General features: G+C 37.0%; 1 protein-coding gene across 1 annotated transcript; it reads left to right on the forward strand.

Annotated features, from left to right (window-relative positions):
* The first annotated feature begins 283 nt into the window (after positions 1-283).
* sema4gb (sema domain, immunoglobulin domain (Ig), transmembrane domain (TM) and short cytoplasmic domain, (semaphorin) 4Gb) lies at positions 284-25835 on the forward strand. The gene is made up of 15 exons (XM_056271426.1): positions 284-395; positions 3418-3723; positions 13661-13812; positions 13898-13960; positions 14482-14580; positions 14700-14790; positions 14881-14994; positions 16857-17011; positions 19363-19538; positions 21820-21958; positions 22108-22330; positions 22884-22999; positions 23131-23285; positions 24266-24327; positions 24413-25835. The coding sequence occupies exons 2-15, from the start codon at positions 3594-3596 to the stop codon at positions 25390-25392; spliced, it is 2655 nt and encodes an 884-aa protein (XP_056127401.1). The 5' UTR covers positions 284-395; positions 3418-3593; the 3' UTR covers positions 25393-25835.
* Positions 25836-26287: the final 452 nt, after the last annotated feature.

Genomic DNA, 26287 nt, shown 5'->3' on the forward strand with positions numbered 1-26287 from the left:
GTGTCCCCCTACATTTTTAATACTAACCTCTAGGTGGCAACCAATACAAATTAATCGACCCTATCTGCGTCACAACGGTCGCACATTTAACCCTCCATCCCCCATAAATGCACAAATCCATTGCATTCTCAAAAAACTGGAATAAATCTAAATTGCTGTAAATCTATGCATTAGAGAAGTGACGCTGCGACACAAAGTAGAGGAGGCGTGGCCGCTCATGAATATTACCCAGAGAGGCGTGGCTTGGCTTCACCTGAGTCTGGTCTGAGGAACCGCATGTGCGTACAACGCAGTACACAGTCAGATCTCCAGAGCAGAGGCATCATTAGCGGCACAACGGGGAATCCTATGGAAACACGGGGTGACTGATGCTTACTTTTTCTGAAACAACTGAGGTAATGTAACTACAGAGTGTATGATTTTACATGTGCTTTTTATTACATTTGTGCAGTTATTGGTATGTATCTTTGCGCATAATATGTTCCCCTAATGTATGCGGAGCCTGCTGGGATCTCTACACGCAGGTGAAGGTGACTGGGAATGAGTGCCAGAAGTGTCCTTAAAAATACCGCAGTGGTGTGCAATCTGATGTAGACCACACGCCGTAACAAACTAAAACACTTTTTTTATAATGATCTTAAAAGTCGAGTATCTATCTATCTATCTATCTATCTATCTATCTATCTATCTATCTATCTATCTATCTATCTATCTATCTATCTATCTATCTATCTATCTATCTATCTATCTATCTATCTGCTATGAGACCTTAAGGCACGACGTTTCTGAGTGATTTATCATATTTATCAGAGATGTCAGTTATTTTGGTAGATCTCACTTTTATTCTGAAAATTGTATGTAAAATCAAAATTTGCTTCAATTTAGCATTTTAAGTCTATTAATAAATGTACAATTAATTAATTCTACCCTGCTCAAATAATATTAATTATTAACAAAATTTACCTACTAAATTGTTAGCATGATCTGTATTTATTTGGGCCAGAGGTTGGAGTGTTTATATCCTTCATTTTCCATGCTGGAATAAATTTAATATTTTTAATAATTTCTCTAATAATACAAGTAAAATTGCATCTCTGTGCCAGAGGAAGAAAGAGTGGAGCAGGTTACTTCTGTAACTAAAAGATTTGTTTAGAAATTTCAGACAGAAAATCAGCTTTGAATTACTAATGAAAGTGAATTCAGTGAAACCGAACAACATTCCCCATCTTGATTGTTTTGTTCTCATGGGGAATGTCCCATGTTTTTTTGCATAACTCTTATGGGCTTTCACAGACCTCCCCTCAGTTCAGTTAACGGATGTTGGCACAAAACCTTCCTAAGCTGGTGCATGACATTTCTTTGACAAGCAAGCCATGAAAACATCTTCAGAAACAGTGCCCTTGTCTTTTGATTTAATTAACCCATTAAGTAGACAGATAATGCACTCATTAATGCCATCAAAGTAACTTTGTCTCTTAATCTCGTCTAGTCTAGTGCATTCTTGAATAGTTCATTCTTTCCATTACATCAAATCAAACATGTTGTTTTACATACAGTATCTCAACCAGCATGAGAAACCTACTGCTTTTGCAGGGGGATTAGTGATCATGGAATTATGCTTAACTATTTTGACATGCATAATTATAAGTAACAATAAATTATAAATTAAAACAAATGTAAGGCATTTCGGCATGCAGTAATCAATATTTATGAGAGATTGAAATTAGACTTGAAAATACTTCAAAATCTCACGACTCTCAGTGCAGCTAAACTAGATTAAGTGCAGATGGCGAATTAGTGAGAGACACCATAAAATCCTACATTTGGGGGATTGGAGGTATTTCTTCACCATCTGTGGAAATGTCAGACTCGAAATATAGTATTTATATTGTTTGCCTGACAGATGGCTATATCAGAAATGATTCCTTATTTTATGACCTTGCTTGATGCTTCTGTACTAACAGAATAGGCCCGGTTTCACACACAGGGCTTAGATAAAGCCAGGAATCTTAAGACCTTAGTTCATCTTAGACTAGCTTAAGCCTTGTCTGTGAAACCGGGGGATAGTGTACTAGATGCAGGCAGGTAAATCAGGGTTGATTAGAAAACTGTAGCCAGTAGTAGCCACGGGTTTAAGGGTTGACTTATTGCATACATTTTATTTTACTGAAATGCTTCATTCTACCAATGATAAAACTGCTAGATATTAAGTTTTGTGAAGGAGGGCCACTGGTAGGGAGGCTTTGAGCTGTGTTTATGATCGCTACAATATAGTGCTTTTCAATTTGCATAATAGTGGCTGTAAAATATGTATTTAGGCATGTGAATGGCATATTTAGAATTTTGATATTTGGGATGTGGTCATTGGGCTATTTTTGATTGGCCATTGGGCTATTTTTGATTGGCCATTGGGCTAGTTTTGTTACGCATACATGGCAATCCTGAGGCAAATGTACTTTTCCAGCATGTAATGTGTTTAGTGATGTCTCGCTTGTCCATGCTACCCTGAGCAAGGTGCTTATTGTAACAGCAGAGGTGTTAACGCGTATGTGTTTATAGTATATGTCGGAATAGAAGGAACCGTGTGATATTAACCCAGCAGCATTCCAGCAAGGTACAAGAAATTGGAGCAAAGAAAAGCCATTAATATGCACTTCAATGTGCTCTATACTGGCTGCATACATTGTATCTACAGTATATCCTCTGCATCAATATCCATTTCACTGCCACATAATGGTGCTTCTAGACAACAAACACATTTAAGTGACTTTTTTGTGACTCGAAATGTTTTAAAACGAAGTTTACCCACTAGAAATTGAATCAAAAGCTACAAAATTTGCTTTTGAGGCAGTTCTCCAGAGCCAAAAATTGTGCATCCTCCACATCCAGAATCCATGCCAGAAAAAGATTTTTAAATTAGTGGCTGGACACAGTATGACCAAGAAATAGATTTGTATTGTTTTTATTGTAGTTCCTTCAATATTAACCATTATATTGCCATCTGATATGCATCATGTACTTGGAAAGTGAAGAAAATGGGTTTGTTGCTCTAAAATGCATCGAATGCATCAGTTGCATGATGTTCTTTCAATCCACATTTGTAAGTATGCATTTAATCAGGATGTGTGTTCCCAGAGAAACAAATCCATGGGCTTTTTCTTGCTTGCACAATGCTGTACCAGCTACAGTAACGTTCATTTTTGTTGCACATTATTATGTGATTGCCTTTTTCATATCTCTGTAGATTTGGATAAAAGCATTTGATACAGTAGACGTGCATTGCACTATGAAATGTTAAGTGGATGCATTTGTGTATGATGTGTTTACTCATCAACCCATCTGCTCTTTATATGTATAAAGTAATGTATATATGTATGAAAGGAAAAGACTTACTCATTTTTTTTCTTGCCAATGCAGCAGGAAACCTTTGACAGAGCAAGGATGAGTTAGCAGCCCATGACTGCACTGCTGGAAGCGGGAGCCTGTTCTAGTGAATCAGCATCAATTACACAACATTATCTTCAGCAGAGTTGCTGGAAGCAATCTTAGCTGCCTGGATCTTAGCAGAACCTCCTCAGTGCATCCTGTTGATCATGAAGCACACCAAACCGTCGAACTTCATGCTGGTGGTGCTCGAATGCCTAATAACTGTCATTTGGGGTTTTCCATTTGGACCTGTCCTTGAAATGGATGTCACCCCCAGGACAACTGTACATGTCAATGGTAAGGCTCTTTACATGTAATTCTGTGTTGTGCATCATTCAGATGCAATTTTAAAATGCAATTCAATTCCTGAATTTGGATTGAGATATTGCAATTCAGTAAATTCCTCTTCTTATCACTCCAAACTCCAACTCATGAATTCAAAGGGAGCCAATTTTTCAGGTCTTAATTTTGATCTGATTCAATTACCTTAATATCAGATTTCAGTGTTACACTATGCACTTGGTATGGTTTAATAGCTTATTTTCTTATAAAAATTTGTTTGAATATTACACATTATGATACTTTTGATTCCAAAGTCAATAAAGGTAGCTGGTGTGTTTTGCTTCATTCATGGGCTGTGCTGAATGTGTTTGACATTGTTTTGCGTGTAGTGCTGGTGGCAATGTCAGTTCTCTGGATATAATTAAACGGCCCTTCTCACTTGTCCTGGCCAGTTCATGAGATTCACACCGCAGATGCTGTGAGAATATAAATTGAGGTTAGGTCACACTCACTCCTGTGAGGTTAGTTATCATGTTGTGTGTGTACATACCCAAAAGTGAATGTATCTTATTTGCAGTATATACACTGGGGTCGTAAGATTTATTTCCAGCAAGGATGCATTAAATTGATCAAAAGAGAAAGACCCTTAGTGGTATAAAAAATTTACATTTTAAACGAATGCTGTTCTTTTGAACTTTCTATTTGTCACAGAATCCTGAAAAAAATGGAATTTTTTGCCAAATTATATTAGAATGATTTCTGAAGGATCATGTGACACTGAAGACTGGAGTAATGATGCTGAAAATGTCATCATAGGAATACATTGTAAATATGTTTAAATAGATAGAAGTTATTTTAAATTGTAATATGTCACAATATCACTGTTTTGATTGCAAGACTGCAAATTAATTATTTTTTTCATAAACATTACAAAATTATACCAGAACTAAACTAGAACTGTAGTGTATCCTGGAGGCATAGTGGCCATTACGTACCAAAGATGTGTGGTAGAGGTCAGTAACTAACTAAAATGGTTTGTGTGGAAGAACTAAGAGGCCTATAGACAAGTCATTGATCAGCGATTGTGAGCCAGGCACCATCAGCGAAGGGCCTCCCTGATGCTCCTAAATCCATCACAGATTGTTGTCTTTTTGCTTAATGATAAGTGTGTGTTTATCACCACAGACTCACACCACTGTTTAAGCCAATTTAGCTATTTCTGGCCAGTCGGAGTGCTTGAACAAATAGATTGATGTTTTGACAGTGCTCACAGAGCCAGTGTTCACATTTTTAGGTGGAATCAATCAGCCTAGGAATAACTTCTAGTTGTCTATCTGAATAAGAAAGCCTTTTTAATCATCTTAAAATTATGTACGTCACTTTTTTACTTCATTGCATGTAAGATAATTGATGATTGAGTATGTTATGACATCTTTCATACATCTTTACCCACTCAGCTACTTAAACTGAAGTGTTGCTAAAGATTGCTGCTTCATAATGGCTTATACAATCCATTTGTGCTGATAATTTGTGCTCAGACACTGCAGATCTTGTTCGTGTAATTTTGTCTCCATTATTGTATTTTTCTCCTTGCCCTGGTTGACTCTAGTCCTTGACCTATATTTGGGCTCTCTTGGGATAAGAAGGAGAGCTAGAGCATACAGAGAGAGAAGGGAGAGTAGACATAAATGTAGGAGCATTATTTCTCTGCTAAAAAATCAAACTTGTGTTTCACGGTATGTCTATACAGGGAGAACGTTAACATTTTTAATTAAAAAGCACATTTTGAGGTTGTAACAAAAGGTGCTATCTTGCTTTAATGGTTTGCTGGTTTTGAGTACATTGAGTGTTATCTTCAGGTCATTGGGTTCATGGTTGTCTGGTTTTTGTTGTGCTTAGCAGACCTGAAGTAATGCTGAAATGAAATATGTATACATGTGTAATTCGTCTGGGGTAGCAGGACAAGGGGAAAAGTGCATCTGGGGTCTTTAGAGACAAAGTCTATCTCTGACTTTGTGTGTCTGTCTATTGAATGTCTAAAGACCTTGAGATGTTATACAGTAATTTTGTAGAAATCATTTTAGTCATGGAAATGCTATGCGTGTGTATAAATAGATCCTTATCCAGCCATCACGAAAGACATGGAAAAAGTCATGGAAATTCGTTGGTCAAAAGGTGTGGGTAGTTTCTGCTGAACGTCTGATAAAAAGAATCACAGTATGAGAGTTATCGTGTAAGGTCAGGAAGCTTGTAGAAAAGAGCTGTATCTGTATTTACTGTTCAGCAAGCAAGGTAAGATTTCTTGAAAACACTGAAGATACACATCTAATGTTCACTTTTTTGTTTTCGACATGCTATAAGAGTAATCGCTCTCCTCTGAGACCAATAAAAAAGGTAGTCTTGATTCTTGATAATCCAAACCCACAGAATCCAGCCCTCTGATGGAGGGGGTTTTATCTGCGTGGGGGTTGCTGTTGTCTTGGTGACAGGATTTGAGCAGTGGCATCTACTTTTTTTCTTTTAGTACAGAAATAATATCAATAATAAACACAGATTTGTTTACATTGCATTATGCTACAAATTATATCTTACATTATGCAGAAATGGTTTGGTGTGTCTCAGATTTATTTTATTGTTCTAGTAGAGGATTGCTTGGGTTTGTTTTCCCCCACATATGCTTCCTCAACATTGAGGCCATTCTTAAAACCAGTTTTGATTTTCTCTCCAACCAAAAACTAAATTTCCTTGCCTAAAAACAACATTTAAAACTCATGACTCTTTTCAAATTCTTTTTGTATTTTACATTGTGTCATAAAATAACACAGCTATTTTTTTTCTTATTGTTTCTCGTTCCAATATTTTTTAGGTGAGTTCTGTTTATTTGCATGCAACACCAAATTAAACTGCCAAGTTATTTTTTAAAACTCATCTCGAGACCCCTGCATTCTGTTATTATTATCTTATTTTTTATGTCTGTTGGATCTCACTTGGTAAATGGTAAAATGGTAGCTCCGCCCACTGTGAAAGCTCATTGGTCCAGAATTCCAGATTGCCTGTGATTGACTGCATTTTCACTTTCAGTGCAGACAGTCAGATTACTAATCATTGGGAACTTGGTTCATGTTTGGTTTGGACTCTGAACTCTCAGTGGTTGCCACATGGTTGATGATCAGTTCAATGCCAAGAACTGGACCCAATCAATGACGATTATTGATTTTTGGGAAAGATGTTTATCAAAAGGTTGCTGGAGCAGAACTGAAGTTAGTTAACTTTAAATTATTTGAAGTGAAAAATATATTAAATGTCAAGTTACATTTAATCAAGTTTGTATAGTTAACCATAAACATTTTTTTTAAATATAAAACTCAAATTCGTTTTGATTAATGTCAATTTAACAGCCTGTGCAAAATGTTTGGGATCATATTACATGGTTTTGGTACATAATACAATGCAGATCTTTATCAGTGTTAGTGTGTACATTATTAAAGCAGTATTTTGTGGTACTGTGAGATGTGCTGCTAATGGGATTGAATATATTTTGTAATCCTGGCGAAGCTTGACCACGGTTGTTTAATGTTGATCACGTCTGCAGCTGACTGTTCTCACTCGGCAGTGTCAGTATTTATTTAGTCAGAGCTTGCCCCCTAGCAAACACGATTCCGATTGGACACATGACCACCACAGCTGCCCGCCCAAGTTTGTTTGGACCAGGGTTGGCGTGAGTCAACAGTCAAGTCACACACAAGAAAATGCTATGAAAATAGATTGGTTTGTAGCATGATGTGAGAGCTACAATACTTACCTCTCTTGTAGTGTGTCCTTGGGCAATTTACACAGCCACCCACACACACATATGTCATATATTCATATATATGTCATATATATTTAAGAAAGCATTCTATGCGTGTGTCATGTGTACTTAAAGGGGTAGTTCACCCAAAAATGAAATTTCTGTTATCATTTACTCACCCTCAAGTTTTTCTAAACCTGCATGAATTTCTTTCTTCTGCTAAACACAAAAGAAGATATGTGTAACCAAACAGTTGATGGGCCCCATTGACTTCCATAGTATGAAAAAAAAAAAATACTAAGGAAGTCAATGGGGTTTGGAACAGACAGGTTTGGAGCAATCTAAAGGGTGAGTAAATGATGACAGAATTTTCATTTGTGGGTGAACTATCCCTTTAAAACCTGTCAGTCAACATTAGAGCGCCACCCTCAGGCTGAATAACACAGCCTCTGCCAAAAACATGTCTGCATGTGTTAGAGATTAGAATAAAAAAAATCTAAGAAAAATAAATTCTAAGATTTAGAATAAAAAGTACAAAATGTTTATTATAAACTACTGCCCTACCTAAATTTATGGTCAGGAGCCACTACTGCTCAAATATTCTCTAATATGAGAAGATTATGCTCTTAGTGCTCTTAGTTCATACAGACACACACAGCATGTGTGCACAATTTGCATATTACAGGCTTGGCACAAAGTTTGTGTGGTTGAAACTTGGTTCCAATCCTATAGGGAACAGTAAACAAACCACACACACACACACACACACGCACTGCTAGAACACAACAGTAGGCCTTGGGCGCTGTGTTGACTCTGCTCATGGATTTGTTCCCTCAGTGATGCAGTATGTTTGACTGGTGCGGTAGGGCAGTTAGTGCACTTATCTAGCAGCCAACGGGCTATTTTTCATTAGACCCATAATTGCGATAATGTTGTTATTCCATAACATTTCCAAAAGAAAGTGTTGTGATCATTGAGTGTTACAAATAATTTGATGAAAATGTATTTAATTGACGCACATGCATGTCATGTTATTGTAATTTCTTTTGTTGAGCCTATGTATGAACCCTCTTCCTGGTCTCCTAATTTTAAACCGAAATAAATGCAAATAGCCTAAAAATAAATATCTTAAATGTATTGTTTATTGAGATTTACACTTAAAAAGAAATGTATAGTTAAAGAAATTTCTTAACACAAAATGTCATTCCAATGTTTTATTTTTAGCTTTAAACAGGTACTTTAGAACTTCTGGACATTTTTTTATTAATTATAATACATTTTATTTGTATAGCACCTTTTATACAAGAAATGCAGCTTAAAGTGCTTCACAAAAAAACCCCATTACAATAAGCACGAAAACCAGTCAAAAACCGTAATTAATGTAATATCAGCTTAAATATGAAACCCGCTATAATGATAATAAAAGAGTATAAAATTGGCATACATATGCATAACAAAAAATGGAAATGAAAACTTAAAGCTTAATGGACTAATACAGTGATATAAAAGACCAAACTGGCACCATATTGGGGATGTAGGCTGTACTATAGGCTACAGGCAAGCAGATGGACTCTGAGCGTTTCCCAGTGATATACTGGCATAAAATCAACACTTGATCAATTAATACTAACACTTTCTCTTCTCTTCTCTTCTCTTCTCTTCTCTTCTCTTCTCTTCTCTTCTCTTCTCTTCTCTTCTCTTCTCTTCTCTTCTCTTCTCTTCTCTTCTCTTCTCTTCTCTTCTCTTCTCTTCTCTTCTCTTCTCTTCTCTTCTCTTCTCTTCTCTATAAAATGAAAACCAAGTAATAATAAAAGAAAACACAAATAATGCTAAAACATTTGCTCGTTAAAATTCAAAGTAACATTTTCTTCCTTACTATCTATTGGTAATGTGCTCCATAACTTGGCCATAATTGACAAAGACAGCATCCCTCATTTTCTTTTGATTGTTAACCTTTTTTAACAGTTTTGTACTATACCAAATAATAAAATAATTACTAAGAGGCCATTTTTACTACTATTCTAACTTGCATTGATATGGAAAAAAGTCAAACGAGAGACATGAAAGTAACAGCCATGTACTGGTTTAGCAGTCATTATTATACAAAATTCTTTGACTACTAAGTGCCACGATTGACTAATTAAAATCAAATATTCAAGAGACAAACGTGTCAGATACACACATCATATGTGCTCTCTGATAATTGCCAGGCATGTACGTCTCAATGAATACTTTGTATACTTGTTGGCCTTCCCTTTTCCCGCAAATCCTGATATGTTGTTATTAAAGACTAAGTAAGGGATAATGTAGAGCGAGGCGGTTGTTATGGCGAATACAACCCCGACAGGCTGATCAGGCCCCCGACGTGAAGCGGAGGGGTCTTGAATCAGCCCGAAGGGGTTGTATTCGCCATAACAACTTCCTCGCTCTACATTATCCCGCTTATTACATGGCTACCTACCAAATAAATCAATCATTTGACACAAAATATTGATTTAAAAATGAGTTTATTGATTTAAAGGAATTTATCCTCCAGAGTGAACAGAACTGTGTCCATGGCAACACTCTGTTTTTCATGGCAACGGTGTGTTATACTTAGCAGCGGTTTGTTATCAAGAAATATAACAGACCGCATTCTACATTAGAATTCAACCAAGCCATGTAATAGAGCAATATTGGTATGGCTGCGGATGTGTGTGTATGAGTGTCTGTGTGCGTAAATGGTCCAAGGACACACAATGTGCTTTGAGCTCAAAGGCTTTTGTGTGATCTTTCAGTTTATCAGCTCGGCACTCATCACTGTGTTACAGTCACTATCTTTCTCTATCTACACAATGAGACACAAGGATTAACTACACACACAGAATGTCGTCACTTTGCCTGAGGTCTTAAATCGTGTTTACATAACTTAATATTTTCTTTCCTGTTATGAATAATATTAGCCTCTGGCCCTCCCACGCGCACAGCAACCCGTAGGTCTGTTCCGACCTTTCTTTGATTGACAGTTTAGATCCTCATGGCCTTGACTTTTAGGGTTATACTGCCAATCATCCTCACACTAGCTCAAACACTAGACCAGTATTGCTTGTTTTGATTTGTTAACAGCTAATAGTTAAGTACTACTGACACAACTCATAATGTGTATCTCTAAGCATTGTCAACAACCAGTCAGTAACTAAACTGATTTAAGTCTCAGATGTTGCTACTTGTTTGATTTTCTAAAAGAACTGGATCACAAGAGTCATTCGTTAGGAAAGCGGACCACACTTGTATGTTTTTAATGCACTAAAAATAATTGTTTCACAAGAGGCATTTGTTCTGGAATTGTATTATGCATTTGGTTCACTAAAATGAACCAGCTCACAAGAGTCACTCGTTTGGGAATTGGACTACACTGGTTGGACGGTATGCTTTTGATTCACCAAAAATAACCGACTCACAAGAGTCATTTGCTACACCGTTTGCTCTGTTTGCTTTTAGTTCTTTTAAAATAACTGCTTCATAGGAGTCATTCTCTCAGGAATTAGGATAAACTGGTTGCTTTGTATGCTTTTGATTCACCAAAAAGAACCGGCTCACAAGAGTCATTCATTCTGCAATCAGACTACACGGGTAGCACTGTATGCATTTGATTCACTAAAAAAAATCTGATCAAACGAGTCACTCGTTTGGTAATCAGACTACACTGGTTGTGCTGTTTGCTTTAAATTCACAAAAACAAACGGCTTCATAAGTCGTTTGCTCAGGAATTGGGATAAACTAAAAAAAAAAAAAAAAAAAAACGGCTCATAAGAATCATTCATTTGGGAATCGGACTACATTGGTTGCTCTGCATGCTTTTGATTCACCAAAAAGAACAGACTCAGGGTCATTTGTTCTATAACCGGAATACAGTGGTCAATCTTTCTGTTTTGTGTTGAAAATTCACTAGTGGTGTATTTTAGTCTGTGCCTCATCCGCATCAGCAAAACAATGAAGGTGTGAGAACCATAGACGGAAATAGCTCTCAGTTTCCAACATTGAGTTTGTTAAGATATTCTGAATGTTTTAGCAAATTGCTATGCATTTGGAAGTGTGTGTGATTGCTTACTGACTTGATTGGATGGACCAATTCATGATTTCTTCCACAGCTTTTAACACTTTTAAACTACAATATAATAAAAAAAAAAAAAATTTTTTACTTGTCTCAAAAATATGATGGGGCACAAATCGCTTTTAAATTCTGATTCCAAATCCTTTATATTCTTGGATACTGGATATACCGTATATTGTTGCGGATGTAGACTTTAGCACCATGTTTGGGGGGCTGGGTGTTTTGAGAGGTAGGGCATTTGAGGGGTTGATATGTGGCCTAATACTGCCAAGTCTCATCAGTATAGCCCACCCGTCTCTCAGTATGGGGCAGGAAATCTCAGCATGCAGTGTTGTAGATGGGCAAAACAAATCCTTTTCTCTTCAGAATGTGCTTGGGTTTACTTTATGCCCTTAATTTGAGGAGGCAGACCACCCAAATAAGTCAATGGTGTTTTAATATTTTAGAGGGACACTTAAATAAAAACAAAATGTGCTTAATCCACTACTCTTTTACAACACCAATTTTCTTTCTCTTTCCCTCACTCTTTTTACTGTGCCAACATTTCTTTTTTTACAGTGAAGTTAGTTAGATCTTAGATTAATGTGACAATGTGGCGGTATCAAATTTTCATGTTGCGATAATTGCTGAAGCTTTTATCATGGTATATGGTATTATATCATGATATTGAAATAAACTGCAAAAAAGTGTTGTCACACTATAACAGGTTTAAAAACTTTTTTTCTAATAATGCATAAAGTAAACAAATGTTTCAAACCGTTTAAAGCGCAAAATAATTATAGGTAACACTTTACAATAAGGTCTCATTAGTTAACGTTAGTTAATGTATTAACTAACATTAACAATGAGCAAAAGCTACATTTGTTACAGAAGTTATTATTCTTTGTTAATGTTAGTTTAATAAATACAACTTTTAGTTCATGTTAGCTCAGGTCCATTAAATAATACAGTTATAGCTTCTGATTTTAATAAGGTGTTATTAAATGTTGAAATGAACTAAAATTTAATAAATGCTTTAGAAGTATTTTTCATTGTCAGTTTATGTTAAAGGGATAGGCTAGTTCACCCAAAAATGTCTCTGTAGTAGGAAAAGAAAAATACTATGGTAGTCAATGGGGCCCGAGATCTGCTTGGTTACAAACATTCTTCCAAAAATCTTCATTTGTGTACAGAAGAACAAAGATATTTATACAGGTTTGGAACAACTTGAGGGGGGAGTAAATGATAACAGAATTTTCATTTTTGGGTGAACTATCTTTTTCAAACTTAATTAAAACTGGAACTAATGACACGTTCGAACCAGACTGGGTAGAGAGGTGCTATAAATGTAAAATATGTGTAAAATAATGTGTTTTTTGAACAATCAAGCATGAAAGCATATTCAAGTATACCCCAAAAACAAAATCAAGACTTTGTAAAAGGGCATAATAGGATCCCTTTAAATACTGTTCAGAAATAGAAAGTAGCACAGCTGCTTTGTTTAATGGGGTTTATGGGTTTATCTGCTTTATTTTCATTCATCGTCTCTTTCACTCGTTCCTCGCTTCTCATCCGTATTGAGTTTGTTTACATCAGAGTGTATACTGCGTACAGCATACTGCGGAGTTGAGCATTTTAACCAGTTGATGGGAAAAATATTCTTAAAATGCATTGAAAAATCTGAATAATTCATAATGAATAATTATTCACTGTGTTTTGAAGTGCCCACGATAACAATATCGTGCATGTTTATTATCGTGATATATCGCATTACTGTATACCGGCACATGTCAAAATTTGAAATAGTTTTGCCACATTAATGCAAATCATGCCAATTATTCTCTTGCTCCACAAATCTCACCCACAGAGATTTGTTTAATATTCTATTTTCATGGTCATTTTTTCTTTGTTGCCTTTCAGTTTATTCATAGTTTATGTTGAGAATTCAGCTCTCTATCCATTCATTTCAGTTAAAAAGTTTTCCAAAAAATGACAGAAGAGTGTATGGAGCTATGGCTGAGTCTCTATGCTGTTGACACAATTTAGTCATTTGTCCCTGTTTTTCTAACTGGGTCTCTCTGTGTTTGCAGGGCTGCTGGGTTGTAATCATTTCCATGGAGCTGCAGTCAACTACAGCTCTCTGTTACTGGAGGATGGGCCTGGCTTGCTGTATGTTGGAGCCAGAGAGGCCATTTACAAACTGGACACTGCCAACATCTCTGACACCAATATCTCTTTTTTGGTGAGTTCTGTCTCACTCACATTAAGTTTCTATATGTTTCATGCACCTGGGCTCCTAATAGTTGTTGTCCATATCTGTATAACAGCTGGAATGGGCAGCATCTGCTGAACAGAAGAGGCAGTGCCTGAGCAAAGGAAAGAACAATCAGGTATTGCCATTCTCTTGATATGTAGAATATCCTCCCCCAAATCCCATAGCTCAACTCAAGTTATGTGCTGATTCCCAGGGAACAAACACTGGTAAAATGTAATGTTTAAGTTTCTTCCAAATGTATACAGTATACAAATATATACTTTTTATACAGATATAAGCGTGTCGGAAACCACGTATCACATGTTCAAAAGTTGAGTGTCAGTTCTTGTGTGCAGACAAAACTAAACAAGATGCACATTGATTTTCATGACAAAGTCAAAATTAATGGTGGTTCTGATGTAAAGAAGCGGGTGGGCATGAGTATAATAAAAAATGCTGTTTATGAATGTAAGCTGGAATGTAAGAGTTTTGCTCACAAAAGATTTCTTTATTATAGTATTTCATTGACATTATAGTATTATTTAATTAATATTTTAAATGAGTTTTTATACGTCTGCTAATGGTACTGCATTATGTACCTGTATTTTTGGAAAATTCTAAGTGTTTTACAATAATTTCTTGCTTGTTCCGTCAAAGACTGAATGCTACAATCACGTGCGATTCCTGGACAGATACAACGACACTCACCTGTACACCTGCGGGACGCATGCCTTCAGACCACGCTGTGCTTACATAGTGAGATGTTTACTGCTCTCATTTTGTCTGTCATATTGCAAAGGAATTATTATTGTAAATGTTTTATGTTCTGCTATAAGATAGCACATGGTGCTTGAATATCTCCCTGTTTTTGTCAGGATGTGGCACGCTTCACCTTTGTGCGTTTTGAGGAGGGAAAGGAGAAATGTCCTTATGACCCTACAAAGAGCTACACTGGATTTATAATAGGTACATAATTTGGATTCATAACCTTATTTCATAACGTGCATGTTTCTTCTTCTGTTTTTTATTTCAGTTGACTATAATTTGCCTTTACAGATGGTGAGATGTACTCTGCATCTCAGTATGAGTTTCGTGACATCCCTGATATACGGCGCAACTTTCCTTTCCCAAATTTGCGGACGGACGATTCTCCAACAAGATGGCTGCTGGGTTAGTTGAATTGTTGTTGTTTTTTTTTCAAAAATAGAATGTGATGGAGTTTGCCTGTGCAATCATGTTGCTAGGGCATCCCTATTGAGTTGCTGAGGTGTTCTGAGTGGTTGCACATTGCTATTTGGTTGCTGGGGTATTCTGGTTGGTTGTTTACTGGCCTAAGTCAAATCTGTTAAAGGTGAACTAAGTAACTTTTTTACCTTAACCGAACAGCTTTGGAGTCATTGTAATGTTTATATTACTGATTTCGTGTTGAATGGTGATCGTCTCGCACCCCCCTGGTGCCTGTGAGCCGCAAAACCACCCTTGCAACTTTGGGCCGGCGTGTTAGGAAGTATCATGTGATATCAGGTCTCGCGAGGTAACAAATTGCTTTACGGCAAAAAACAGATCTGATAAAATTCTGATAAAATGAGCATCAAACAGAAATAATCCGGTGCCGTATACATGTGGTGTTGGGCGCGCGCAGCTCTTAAAGGGGCCATAAATTATTTCCACTCGTTACAGCGTCCATCCTACTGAACAGGTACCGGGTACCGGTGTACAGGGGGAGGGGATCCGGCCGTGAGTGCGAGCCATCTCTGCGTGAGTGCTATTCACGACAGTACAGGTACTCCACAGCGACTCTAGGGGTCGCTGTTTGACAAAAACGGAATTCCTACTTAGTGCTGCTTTAAAGGGAGGGTTCACCCTAAAATTAAAATTAAGTCATCATCTACCTGGTGTTGTTCTAATGACGTATGCCCTTTTTTCTTTTTCGGACCACAAAATGTGAAATGTCAAAACAAATGTCCCGCTCGCTCTCATCCACATAATGGCAGTGAATAGTGACCAGCATTAAGCTTTAAAAAAATATGCAAAAGATCACAGAATGATCCCATGCAACATATGCCATATATTCCCAGTGTTCTATTTGAATGAAATTCTTCAAGTGTTGGGCCCTGAATGGTTGGTTGTGCACTGTCCATTCCTACATCAAGAGAGTACGAAGGAAGTCTGAAACAACCTCGTCACATGAACTTTGTCTCTATGGTTGATATGTTATATGTTTGTTTTTACATGGTGATTTTCTTACCCTGTGTAATTTAGATCGGGCTATTTTGCTTAGGGTATGGACATTTAGGGTTTAGTGAGTAGGATTAGGTTTCGGGGTTGGGAAGGTGTTTCAAATTAGTTTCCAATTAGGGAGAATTATTGTATTATTTAACGAAAATCCTGACCTTTACCGCTGGTCTTCTGTTCATGGCTACGCGACTTGTGCGTTCGTGAGACTCTATTAGCACCGCAGTTTACTCCGTATCACCCAGAACAAGCACAAAAGTTATGAAAAATAAAGACTAATAGAAATGCGACATCAAATAAAGCGCCTAGAAATCCCAAAATATTATCAGTGTATTTTCTTCACCGAGTCAAATATCTCCAGACCGGAACTCCGGTTGTCAGATGACAGTCAGGATGACATTTGACAGATGTGAACGCGATAACTTCTTGTTGTGACAAATGCAATGGCTAAATTCCCCTCAGAGAAGAAAGTACATGGATTGTACTTACCCTTTAATGGAAAAATTAACTCGCTGTATCATCTGCCAGAATCAAAAAGTCTGATTGCTTAGAGAAGTAATAGCACGCCTGCCTTAGAAAGCATCACTAATAATTGAATACTTTAGGCAAACATTTTCTATTAAATAAAAAAGTAAGAAATATAATTAAAAGTAACAGTAGATCCCAAAAGATTCACTATTTTTTAATCAATAAAGAGTGTACTTTGAAACTTCTCACCGACACAATAAGATCTGTAAGGCTCATAATTGGTCCATTGTGGTGTGGGCAGCAGCTAATGCTGATGTTTTTTCTCGTAGAGTCAGATTTTGTCGGCTCAGCTTTACTCAGAGAGAGCATCAACAGCTCCATCGGGGATGATGACAAACTCTACTTCTTCTTCACGGAGAGGAACACAGAACCGACAGCTTACTCCAGCCAGACCAAAGTGGCCAGGGTGGCCCGTGTGTGTAAAGTAAGAGCTGGGTTCGGGATTTATCTTGAGTTGAGCTCAACTGTTGATCTGTATTTTTCAAATCTGGTTTTAAAACTTACATTAACAAAACATTTTCACTCCTATGTACAGACTTCTAAGTACAGTCCATGACAGCGCCAGCCTGACCTCATCTCTCCACACGTTTCTGGAGGTTCTATGGCTTTGCTACTGTTGCCGGGCAGATAAAGCCCCACTACCCAAACTAGCTCTCTCACTCGCTTTTTTTCTCCCACACATGTTCTCCCACCTGCATTATTCTCATCTCATTTCGCATCTTCATTCTGCTCGGATAAACAACCCAACAGTTTCCCCTCACCGTTATATCTTCATTTATTTCACGCCTGCATTCACTCTGCAGCTAACACTTCACAGCTCTGGGAAGCAGGTCAGGTCCCTTACTGTTTGACTTACTGAGTTAGGAGGGAAAGAAGCTCCAGTCCAAAGTAGGCCACACTACACACACACGCTCACACACACGATTAAACACATGTACTTGTACACATACATGTTTATACGCTACTGTTCAAAAGTTTGAGGTCGGAAAGATTTTTTCATATTTTTGAAAGTCTCTTATGCTCACCAAGCATTTATTTGATCACAAATACAGTAAAAAAAGAATAGTGAAAAAAAATATTGTGAAATATTACAATTTAAAATAACTGTTTTCTATTTACTAGAAATGTAGTTCTTGCTGCTCAAGAAACATTTCTTATTATTATCGATGTTGAAAACAGTTATGCTGTTTAACATTTTTGTGGAAACCGAGATACATTTTTTCAGTATTATTTGATGAATAGAAAGTTCAAAAGAACAGCATTTACTTGAAATAAAAATATTTTGTAACTTTATACATGTCTTTACTGTCACTTTTACTGTCACTGAATAAAAGTATAAAACATTTTTTAAGTCTTACTGACCCCAACTTTTTTAACGGTAACATATAAGAATATTCAAGATAACTTATTCAAAATGTTTTAGTAACTAGTTCCACAGTCTTTTAAAGTTAAGCAACTCAATAAAATTCATGTTCCTACTTTAAACTTTAAATAGATGGGTTACTTTGAATAGATGGCTTACTTAAGACTTTGAACAGATTGGGTTAAATACTCCAACCCAACCCCAATAAACAAAGTTTTGGTCTAAGTTCACCAATTTTCTAGATGTTGTTCAATATTAGTCAAATTTGTCTTCTAAGTGTAGACAACTCTTACTTATTAAACTATAAAAAAATCTTGTTGTGCTCAGTGGGTGAGAAATTATTTTAATTAAGCAGGGTCTACCAAGGGAAACACTAATCACCCTAACAGTGATTTTGCACAAAACAACAATACAAGTTCACCAAAAGCACTAATTACTACTGCTAAGTAGTGTCACCATAAGTCACCATGCTTTGAAAACAAATACAACATTAAAATGTTAATTCGCAAGGGATTATGGATGTTTCATCAGCCACAAAGTTTATAGTGAAAGTTCACAAAATTAATATTTGCAGAAGTACATGTTGTCCACAATAGCACTTATGCATAAGATACCCTATAGTAAACATTGCATTACAGTGATGGGAAAAGTTACTTTCAGTGACACAAAAATCTGATACTTGTATCATGTGACAGCATTGCTGATAACTTTTATTATGGAGAAACCGTACAAAAGTATCCATTTTCTTTTCCTCTATGCCATTTATTTGAGCCATCTCAGTTCTGGTCTTTCTTCGTCTCGAATGAATGTGAACTGACACCACAATTAGCCTGAAGATCCTCGTGTTACTACTAGAGCCTGATGCTGCCTGTTTCTGAGCAGAATGCTGTTAGCACATTTAGGACAGCTTTTTGTGCCCACAACTGTGTCATTTCAAGCTAAATGTTTAATTCAGGAGTTTAACATAGCAGATCTTGGTGCATTTGGCTGTGAACTACTCTCAAGGGTATATGTGAATAATGCAAAAGGCCATGGGCTAGGTTGGTAGAAATCTAGAAAAGATTATGAAAATATGATTTTCCCATTTCAATGTACCTCTGATTTCACATTTGCAGTGTGATGCAGAGCTACATAATCATAATTTGTCATTTAAACTCAATTGTCACATCCCATTAGATTGTAAGATGGGGTGATATTATGTTCGTTATTTGTTCATATTTTTACTGCTACTTTAGTGTGACTCATGCCCCTGAGGAAACTGTCTTCAAAGAACTACAGACTACGCATAATACATATGTATATTGTGTCATTCCTACTGCTCTGTTGAGTTAATAAAAATGAGCAATACGTTGTTGTTTTTTTCGTGTAATTTGTGATTTTCATATCAGTGTTTTTTTGTTTCTCGTTCACAGGGGGACATTGGAGGGCAGAGGACTCTTCAGAGGAAGTGGACGTCCTTTCTCAAGGCCAGGCTGGTGTGCGCCATCCCTGATTATGAGCTTCAATTCAACATCCTGCGCAGCGTTTTTGTCGTTGAGGGAAGCAACGTACACGACAGTGTCTTCTATGGCATTTTTGGACTTGAGTGGTGAGAAAATGCACTTAGACAGAATGTAAGATTTGATTGTGAACGGAATTGAGAACAGAATTCTGTTCCTAAATTTAAATTAGGGTAGCAAACAGGATGTAGAATTGTAATTTAAATTTAAACGCAAGGAAATACAATTTAAAATAAATTGAAATTCAAATGCAATTTTATCATAGATAGATAGATAGATAGATAGATAGATAGATAGATAGATAGATAGACAGACAGACAGACAGACAGATAGATAGATAGATAGATAGATAGATAGATAGATAGATAGATAGATAGATAGATAGATAGATAGATAGATAGATAGATAGATAGATAGATAGACAGACAGACAGACAGACAGACAGACAGACAGACAGACAGACAGATAGATAGATAGATAGATAGATAGATAGATAGACAGACAGACAGACAGACAGACAGACAGACAGACAGACAGACAGATAGATAGATAGATAGATAGATAGATAGATAGATAGATAGATAGATAGATAGATAGATAGATAGACAGATAGATAGACAGATAGACAGATAGATAGATAGATAGATAGATAGATAGATAGATAGATAGATAGATAGATAGATAGATAGATAGATAGATAGATAGATAGATAGATAGATAAATAGATAGATAGATAGATAGATAGATAGATAGATAGATGGGTGACAATTTCTACTCAATTGTATGCATTTCGTAGTTTCAACTTGTTTTTCTTCATTAGTAACTTTGGCACCACGTTGATTTTATATCAAATTTAAGACTGCAGCTAAACATAAGCCTTCAGTTTTAAAGGGTTGAAATGTTTTAGCCTGTGAGAGGGGTGCTGCAGTCTCATTAAATGTGATTTGAACAGAAGAAGCATTAATCTTCTAGCATGTGACCCTGTTCTCTTCATTCTCAGAGGTTTTTTGACTGAAGGGTTTTAGCATGAGAGCCCATCTCTAAATATTCCCATGTGCTTTCCTCGCTAGAGCAGGGATACTCACAATAGGACACAGGGCACTGGGCCAGTATTTGAATTGGCAGAATCGAAAGAGGGAGAGAGAGTGCATGCAGAGTCATGCTATATTAAATTGTCCTTTAAATGTCCACAGACTAGTTGGGGACCAAATTCTCCCATCAAACCCATTTCCAGGTAATAAACAGGACAGAGCACGGAGTGGCAACCCTTTATCATCCTAAAAGGATTAATAAGAATCAGTATTTCATTTTGAGGCTTTCTAGTGTTATGTCCCAGGTGGACAAAATCGCAACGGGTTTGTTTCTGAGCTTTTGTGTTTTAGAGGCTCTGCCGTCCTCCATAAAGATACAGGTTCAAGTCATGTGTAAGTTTAGACAACACTGCTAGAAAAATGACGATTTCTTCTTCATCTTTTACACACAAACAACTTAGTAAATAATTCACAAAATTTAGAAGCATTTAGAATTGGTCTTTCACCAATGTTTGCATTGATGGTGTCACACTGGTACTCAGGATAACAACCTTAGTGTTTATTTACAGTAGAATTATTAAAGAAATATCTGTGAAATGCTGATGATTTACCACAAAGAACAATTTTGACTAAAAATGTGCGTACAGTAAATGTTTGTACAATGGAAGTGAATGGGGAAAGGCATTAGACTAGAATAAACATTAAAATACACATTGATTTGAAATTCTATACACAACACTTAAACATTAAATATGTTACTAATGTGATAAAATGGTTTCCTTCTTTGTTGGCATTGTCTCTGATTACCACAAACTGTTAAATGAAACCGTTCCTTCTTACAAACATGAAGTAATACAGAAATCATTAGAAATCCTTCAAAGATTATAAATGTAGTGGGAAAATATATTTACATTAAAATTGCATGCTGTGATCAGTAAATTACTACAAAAATCTGATGTATAACATGTTAGAAAGAATTTAAAAAAATATATTTTTCTTACTATAATTTCCTTTTTCAGGGATAATATAAGCACTTTAATAAATATAAGCTTCACTCGCTTTTAACACTTCGGAATGCCAACCCCATAGACTTGCATTATAAGTGTATGACTGTAAATCTGATTTTTATAAATTGAGGCACAAATCAAAATGATTTTCTCTGGTAATTCACATTTACTTTACATTTATACATTCAGCAGATGCTTTTAGTTTTATCAAAAGTGACTTACAAATGAGGAATACAATAAGTGATTCTTAAGCAGTAAGATGAGCAGTTGACAGATTCGCATTAAACCAAAAATCCTTCAATCTTTCCCTCTTTACTCTTTCTCATTGCCAGGAGAAATGTTAAGATGTCTGCAGTGTGTCAGTATTCACTCAGAGATGTTCAGACAGCTTTTGATGGGCCTTACATGGAACTACAGGACTCCAAATGGAGCGAGTACACTGGGAAAGTTCCGGAGCCGAGGCCTGGCTCGGTGAGATGCACTACATCAAAATAGTCCCATAAACTGCCCCCTTCTAGTATAATAGTTATACTAAATCAGTAGGACAGCTCTTTGGGCATATTGGAGCGCTTGTATCACTCTTATGTGAAATGTTATATAACAGTGCCCTTTCTCTTTAGTGTATAACTGATCAGCATCGTGCCCTGCTCCTAAATTCCTCCCGGGATCTCCCTGACAACACACTGAATTTTGCTCGGAGACACCCTTTAATGTCCAAACAAATCCAGCCAGTGGGAGGACATCCTCTGTTGCTCCAGAGGAGCGCGGACTACACCAAGATCGCTGTACAACAGGTTGTGGGTTTGGATGGACTCATCTATGACATGCTCTTTATTGGAACAGGTGCCTAAGGGTTTATTTTTCTTTTTAGGTATTGTTGTGATATCAAGATTAAAAAGGTTATTTTGATTTTGATATTAAAATTATCAAAGTTTGAGGTTGGAAAGATTTTTTTATGTTTTTGAAAGGAGTCTCTTATGCTCACCAATGCTGCATTTATTTGATAAAAAATCTGTTCTATTTTAATATATTTTAAAATGTAATTCATTCCTGTTCTGCAAAGCTGAATTTTCAGGATCGTTACTCCAGTCTTCAGTGTCACATGATACTTCTGAAATCATTCTAATATGCCGATTTGCTGTTCAAGAAACATTTCTTCTTATTATCAGTGTTGAAAATATTTGTGCTGCTTGATATTTTTGTGGAAACTTTTTTTCAGTAAATCAACATTTATATGAAATTAGATTTTTTTTTTTTTTTTTTTTTTTGTCTTTGCTGTCATGCTTGCTGAATAAAAGCATTATTAATTATTTAATAAAACAAAATCTTACTAACCCCAAAACTCTGAAGGGTAGTGTATATTTGATTGAAACTTAGTTTGTGTTCTTCTCTCCAGATGAGGGCTGGTTACACAGGGCTGTAAAGATCAGAGACCGTGTGCATATCATTGAGGAGCTTCAGTTGTTCGAGGAGAAACAGCCAATCAATAACATGGTGATATCACAAAAACAGGTAGCCCGTTTTACACCTAGCAACTGTTAAAAACCAGCAACTGTTAAAAACCAGCATTAAATCCAAGCGTACAATACAAACACTTGTGTATCCCAAAAATAAATCTCAGGATGTGCACTTTTGTTCAACAGAACAGTATCTATGTGAGTGCCCCCTCTGGACTGGTGCAAGTACCCCTGTCATCCTGTGAGCGCTACACATCCTGTTATGATTGTGTGTTTGCACGAGATCCACTCTGTGGTTGGGATGGAAGAACATGTGCTGAGATAACATCTTACGCTAATAGGTAAAAGCAGACATCTTGTTTTTTCAATAACACAATGTATGTATTATATATGTTTCCCAAAAGTATATGAGTTCAAAAGTAATTTTCTTTGCTAAACCTAATGGCAGGTGATTTAAGAAACATTACTCGATATAACGGCACCTTAACAGATACCAGCCTTTTTTATATCTCCAGTATTGGATTTTTATAGGTTGATATTGTATATATAATTATATCTGCTTACAATTATAATTCAAACTGTACATTTTGCTATAGCAGATTTCAAAATGAATATTTATCTTTATTGATATTATTGGATTTTATGCTGTAAAATATTGTTATGCCTAAATTAAGTAGCTTACAAACTATTTATGTTTTTTTTACATGATTATTTTTGCATTTATTTTATTATTACCCAGTATTACCCATAATTTTGATATCAGTTGTGCATTAGTGCATTCCTAAAAATAATAATAATGAAATTAAATATTTATAATATAATAATATATCATAAATACTTCTTACCGGCCATGAAACTGTATTTTGCATTATTTTTATAAAAAAAAAAAAAAATTATGAAAGTGGATTTTTCTGTTATTGTGTTGCATATGTATGATAAACATTGCAGGTCATCCATCTCTTAATGAAAAGTTTGTTTGAGTCACATATGAGGAATATTGAGAAATAAGCAACTTTGGGTGTCTCCGATAAACCTCTGATTTTCCTCTAATGTAAAAGGTTTTAGATGACGTGCATAAGCGAGGGTCAGATTATTGTTCTTACAATGTGATTTAAACCATGTAGTGTTACAGTTCCTAATAAGTTACCAGCCAACTGGGGAGGAAAGTGTTTTCTTTTCTGGCTAAAACCAATTTTAACTCCCATTTGGCTCTTGGGGAGTGTTAATTTTTGGACCCAGTGTCCAAAACAAATTTGCAGTATGTTCTGCATGCTTCGATTAATAGCTTTAATAAGTGCAACTGTGAATATGTTTCTTGTAGGTCCAGTCTCATCCAGGACGTCCAGATGGGAAGCAGAGGCTGTACTAATATTACAAATGATGGTGAGTTTGCATGGGAATTATTTCTGAGCAGCGTAGTCAGGTGACATTTAAGAATAGAGTAATAATGCGTCTTACGTTTTGCCAGGTTTCGTCATGCACCGGACACGTGCAGTGATGGCAGGGGATGATGTGCTGTTACAGTGTGAGATTCGTTCTAACCTGGCCACCCCTTACTGGACGCTGAACGGTCAGCAGCTGCAGGGTTACGGCGTAGAATTTGGCTACCGCACGGGCAACGACGGCCTCCTCATCATCGGCGCTCAGAACCAGCAAAGTGGACACTACCGCTGTTACGCAGTGGAGAACGGCGTCTGGGTTCCCGTTCGCAGTTACGTGGTTCGAGTGCAACCCGTTCCGCCTCCTGCATCACATCTCTCAGGAAGCCCCACAGCTCTACCTGAAAGTTTCTTCACCACCAAAACTGTGCCAACTCCGAGTCCTTCCAGCGGTCCTGTTGAGCAGATCCTGTCACCCCCACCGGCCCCGTTACCTTCTGGGCCGGAGTTCCAGACCTACAGGCACATGGAGGCCATGTACATCTCTCTGGTGGCTGTACTCGGCGGGCTTTGTCTGGTACTAACGGTGGTCCTGCTGTACGTTAGCTTCTGTGCACACAACTCTCCCAATGCCAGAAAGTACTCCCAGCAAGCTCTGTCTATAACCACGGCAAGCGAAAGAAAGAGGAGCTCGCACTTTGAGCTCAAAACCATCTCCAGCCACTGCAATGGCCGAATGGAGGGGCGTAGCAGAGCAACGTCGAGAGACGGAGAGTTTCTACAGATCATTCAAACAGACATCCAAACCACGCCGAGTGAGGAGCCTCCGCCCGCGCCACCACTTCCTATGCCACCGCCCCTGCCCGCCTCGGAATACGCCAACGGACTGTCGGCCACGTTGCCCAGTGTGCTGAGAAAGATGAACGGGAACAGCTATGTGCTCTTGGGGCAGTCGGACTCCGAAATGACGTCTCCACTTTACCACTCCTTCACAGAGGAGCTCAACAGGATTCTAGAAAAGAGGAAACACACACAGTTGGACATCCAACCAGATGAGAGCTCGGTGTAGCATGATCTCACACCATTACTATAGCACCCTCTTGTGGTGTGGAGGCTTACATTTTGTATAAGACTTAAGAGAACTGTGTTGTGAAGTTCTTCATAGTATCTCCGATATACACAACTTCAACTTATTTGGCTTGGCGCCTTTGTGAATCCTTCATTTGAAAATATGTTAGTGAAAATATTTCTGAGTTTGGTCCAATTTACTTCTGGCCAATATTTACTTCTGTCAACTGTAGCTAAAGACGCCTAGACTGTGAACTTTGGAGTGTAAAAAACACAAAATGAGCTTCAATCAAGAACACGCAAGACTGAGTTTAGTTAAGTTTCGTTTTAAAGGAGAATTAAGAGACTTCAAAACACTGTCCAAAGACTTTCTCAGCAAAGCAATGCATATTTGTACATAATCAACGTGGTATTATTGCTTAAATGCAGATGTTTACAGATTTTTGTTTTGTTTTTGCCTAATTGCACCTGTAAATAATAATCATTTTAATATCTAATAGTCACAGCTTTTCAAAACTACTTGGCTCGTTCATTGAAAATTCAGAACGAGTTTGGGTTTTGAGACTATTGCCAACAATTCATGAGTGTGCGGGCACATGTTCTTGAGATTTGGACTTTTTAACAACACAATTTCACACTAGATTGCAGTCAGATTGCAGGAGCAGCGAGTGTTAGCCCATGCATCATTGACATCTGCAGATACAGAGGTGGTCATTTTCAGATCCACTCAGCTGTAGAACTCAACGCCTCTTTCAGGGATGAGTTGTGCTTTTCTTTGGCAGTGTGTCAGATGGAGTGAATGGATTTCAGAATGGAAGAATCACTCTGTCTGATACATGATTTCCCTGTCAAATGCTGTCCGGATTTGAGAGCATATGCTTTTTAACGTTAAAATG

The sequence above is a fragment of the Rhinichthys klamathensis genome, unplaced genomic scaffold (genome assembly GCF_029890125.1).
Source record: "Rhinichthys klamathensis goyatoka isolate OS25496 unplaced genomic scaffold, OSU_Roscu_1.1 h1tg000319l_1, whole genome shotgun sequence".
Taxonomy (NCBI): domain Eukaryota; kingdom Metazoa; phylum Chordata; class Actinopteri; order Cypriniformes; family Leuciscidae; genus Rhinichthys; species Rhinichthys klamathensis.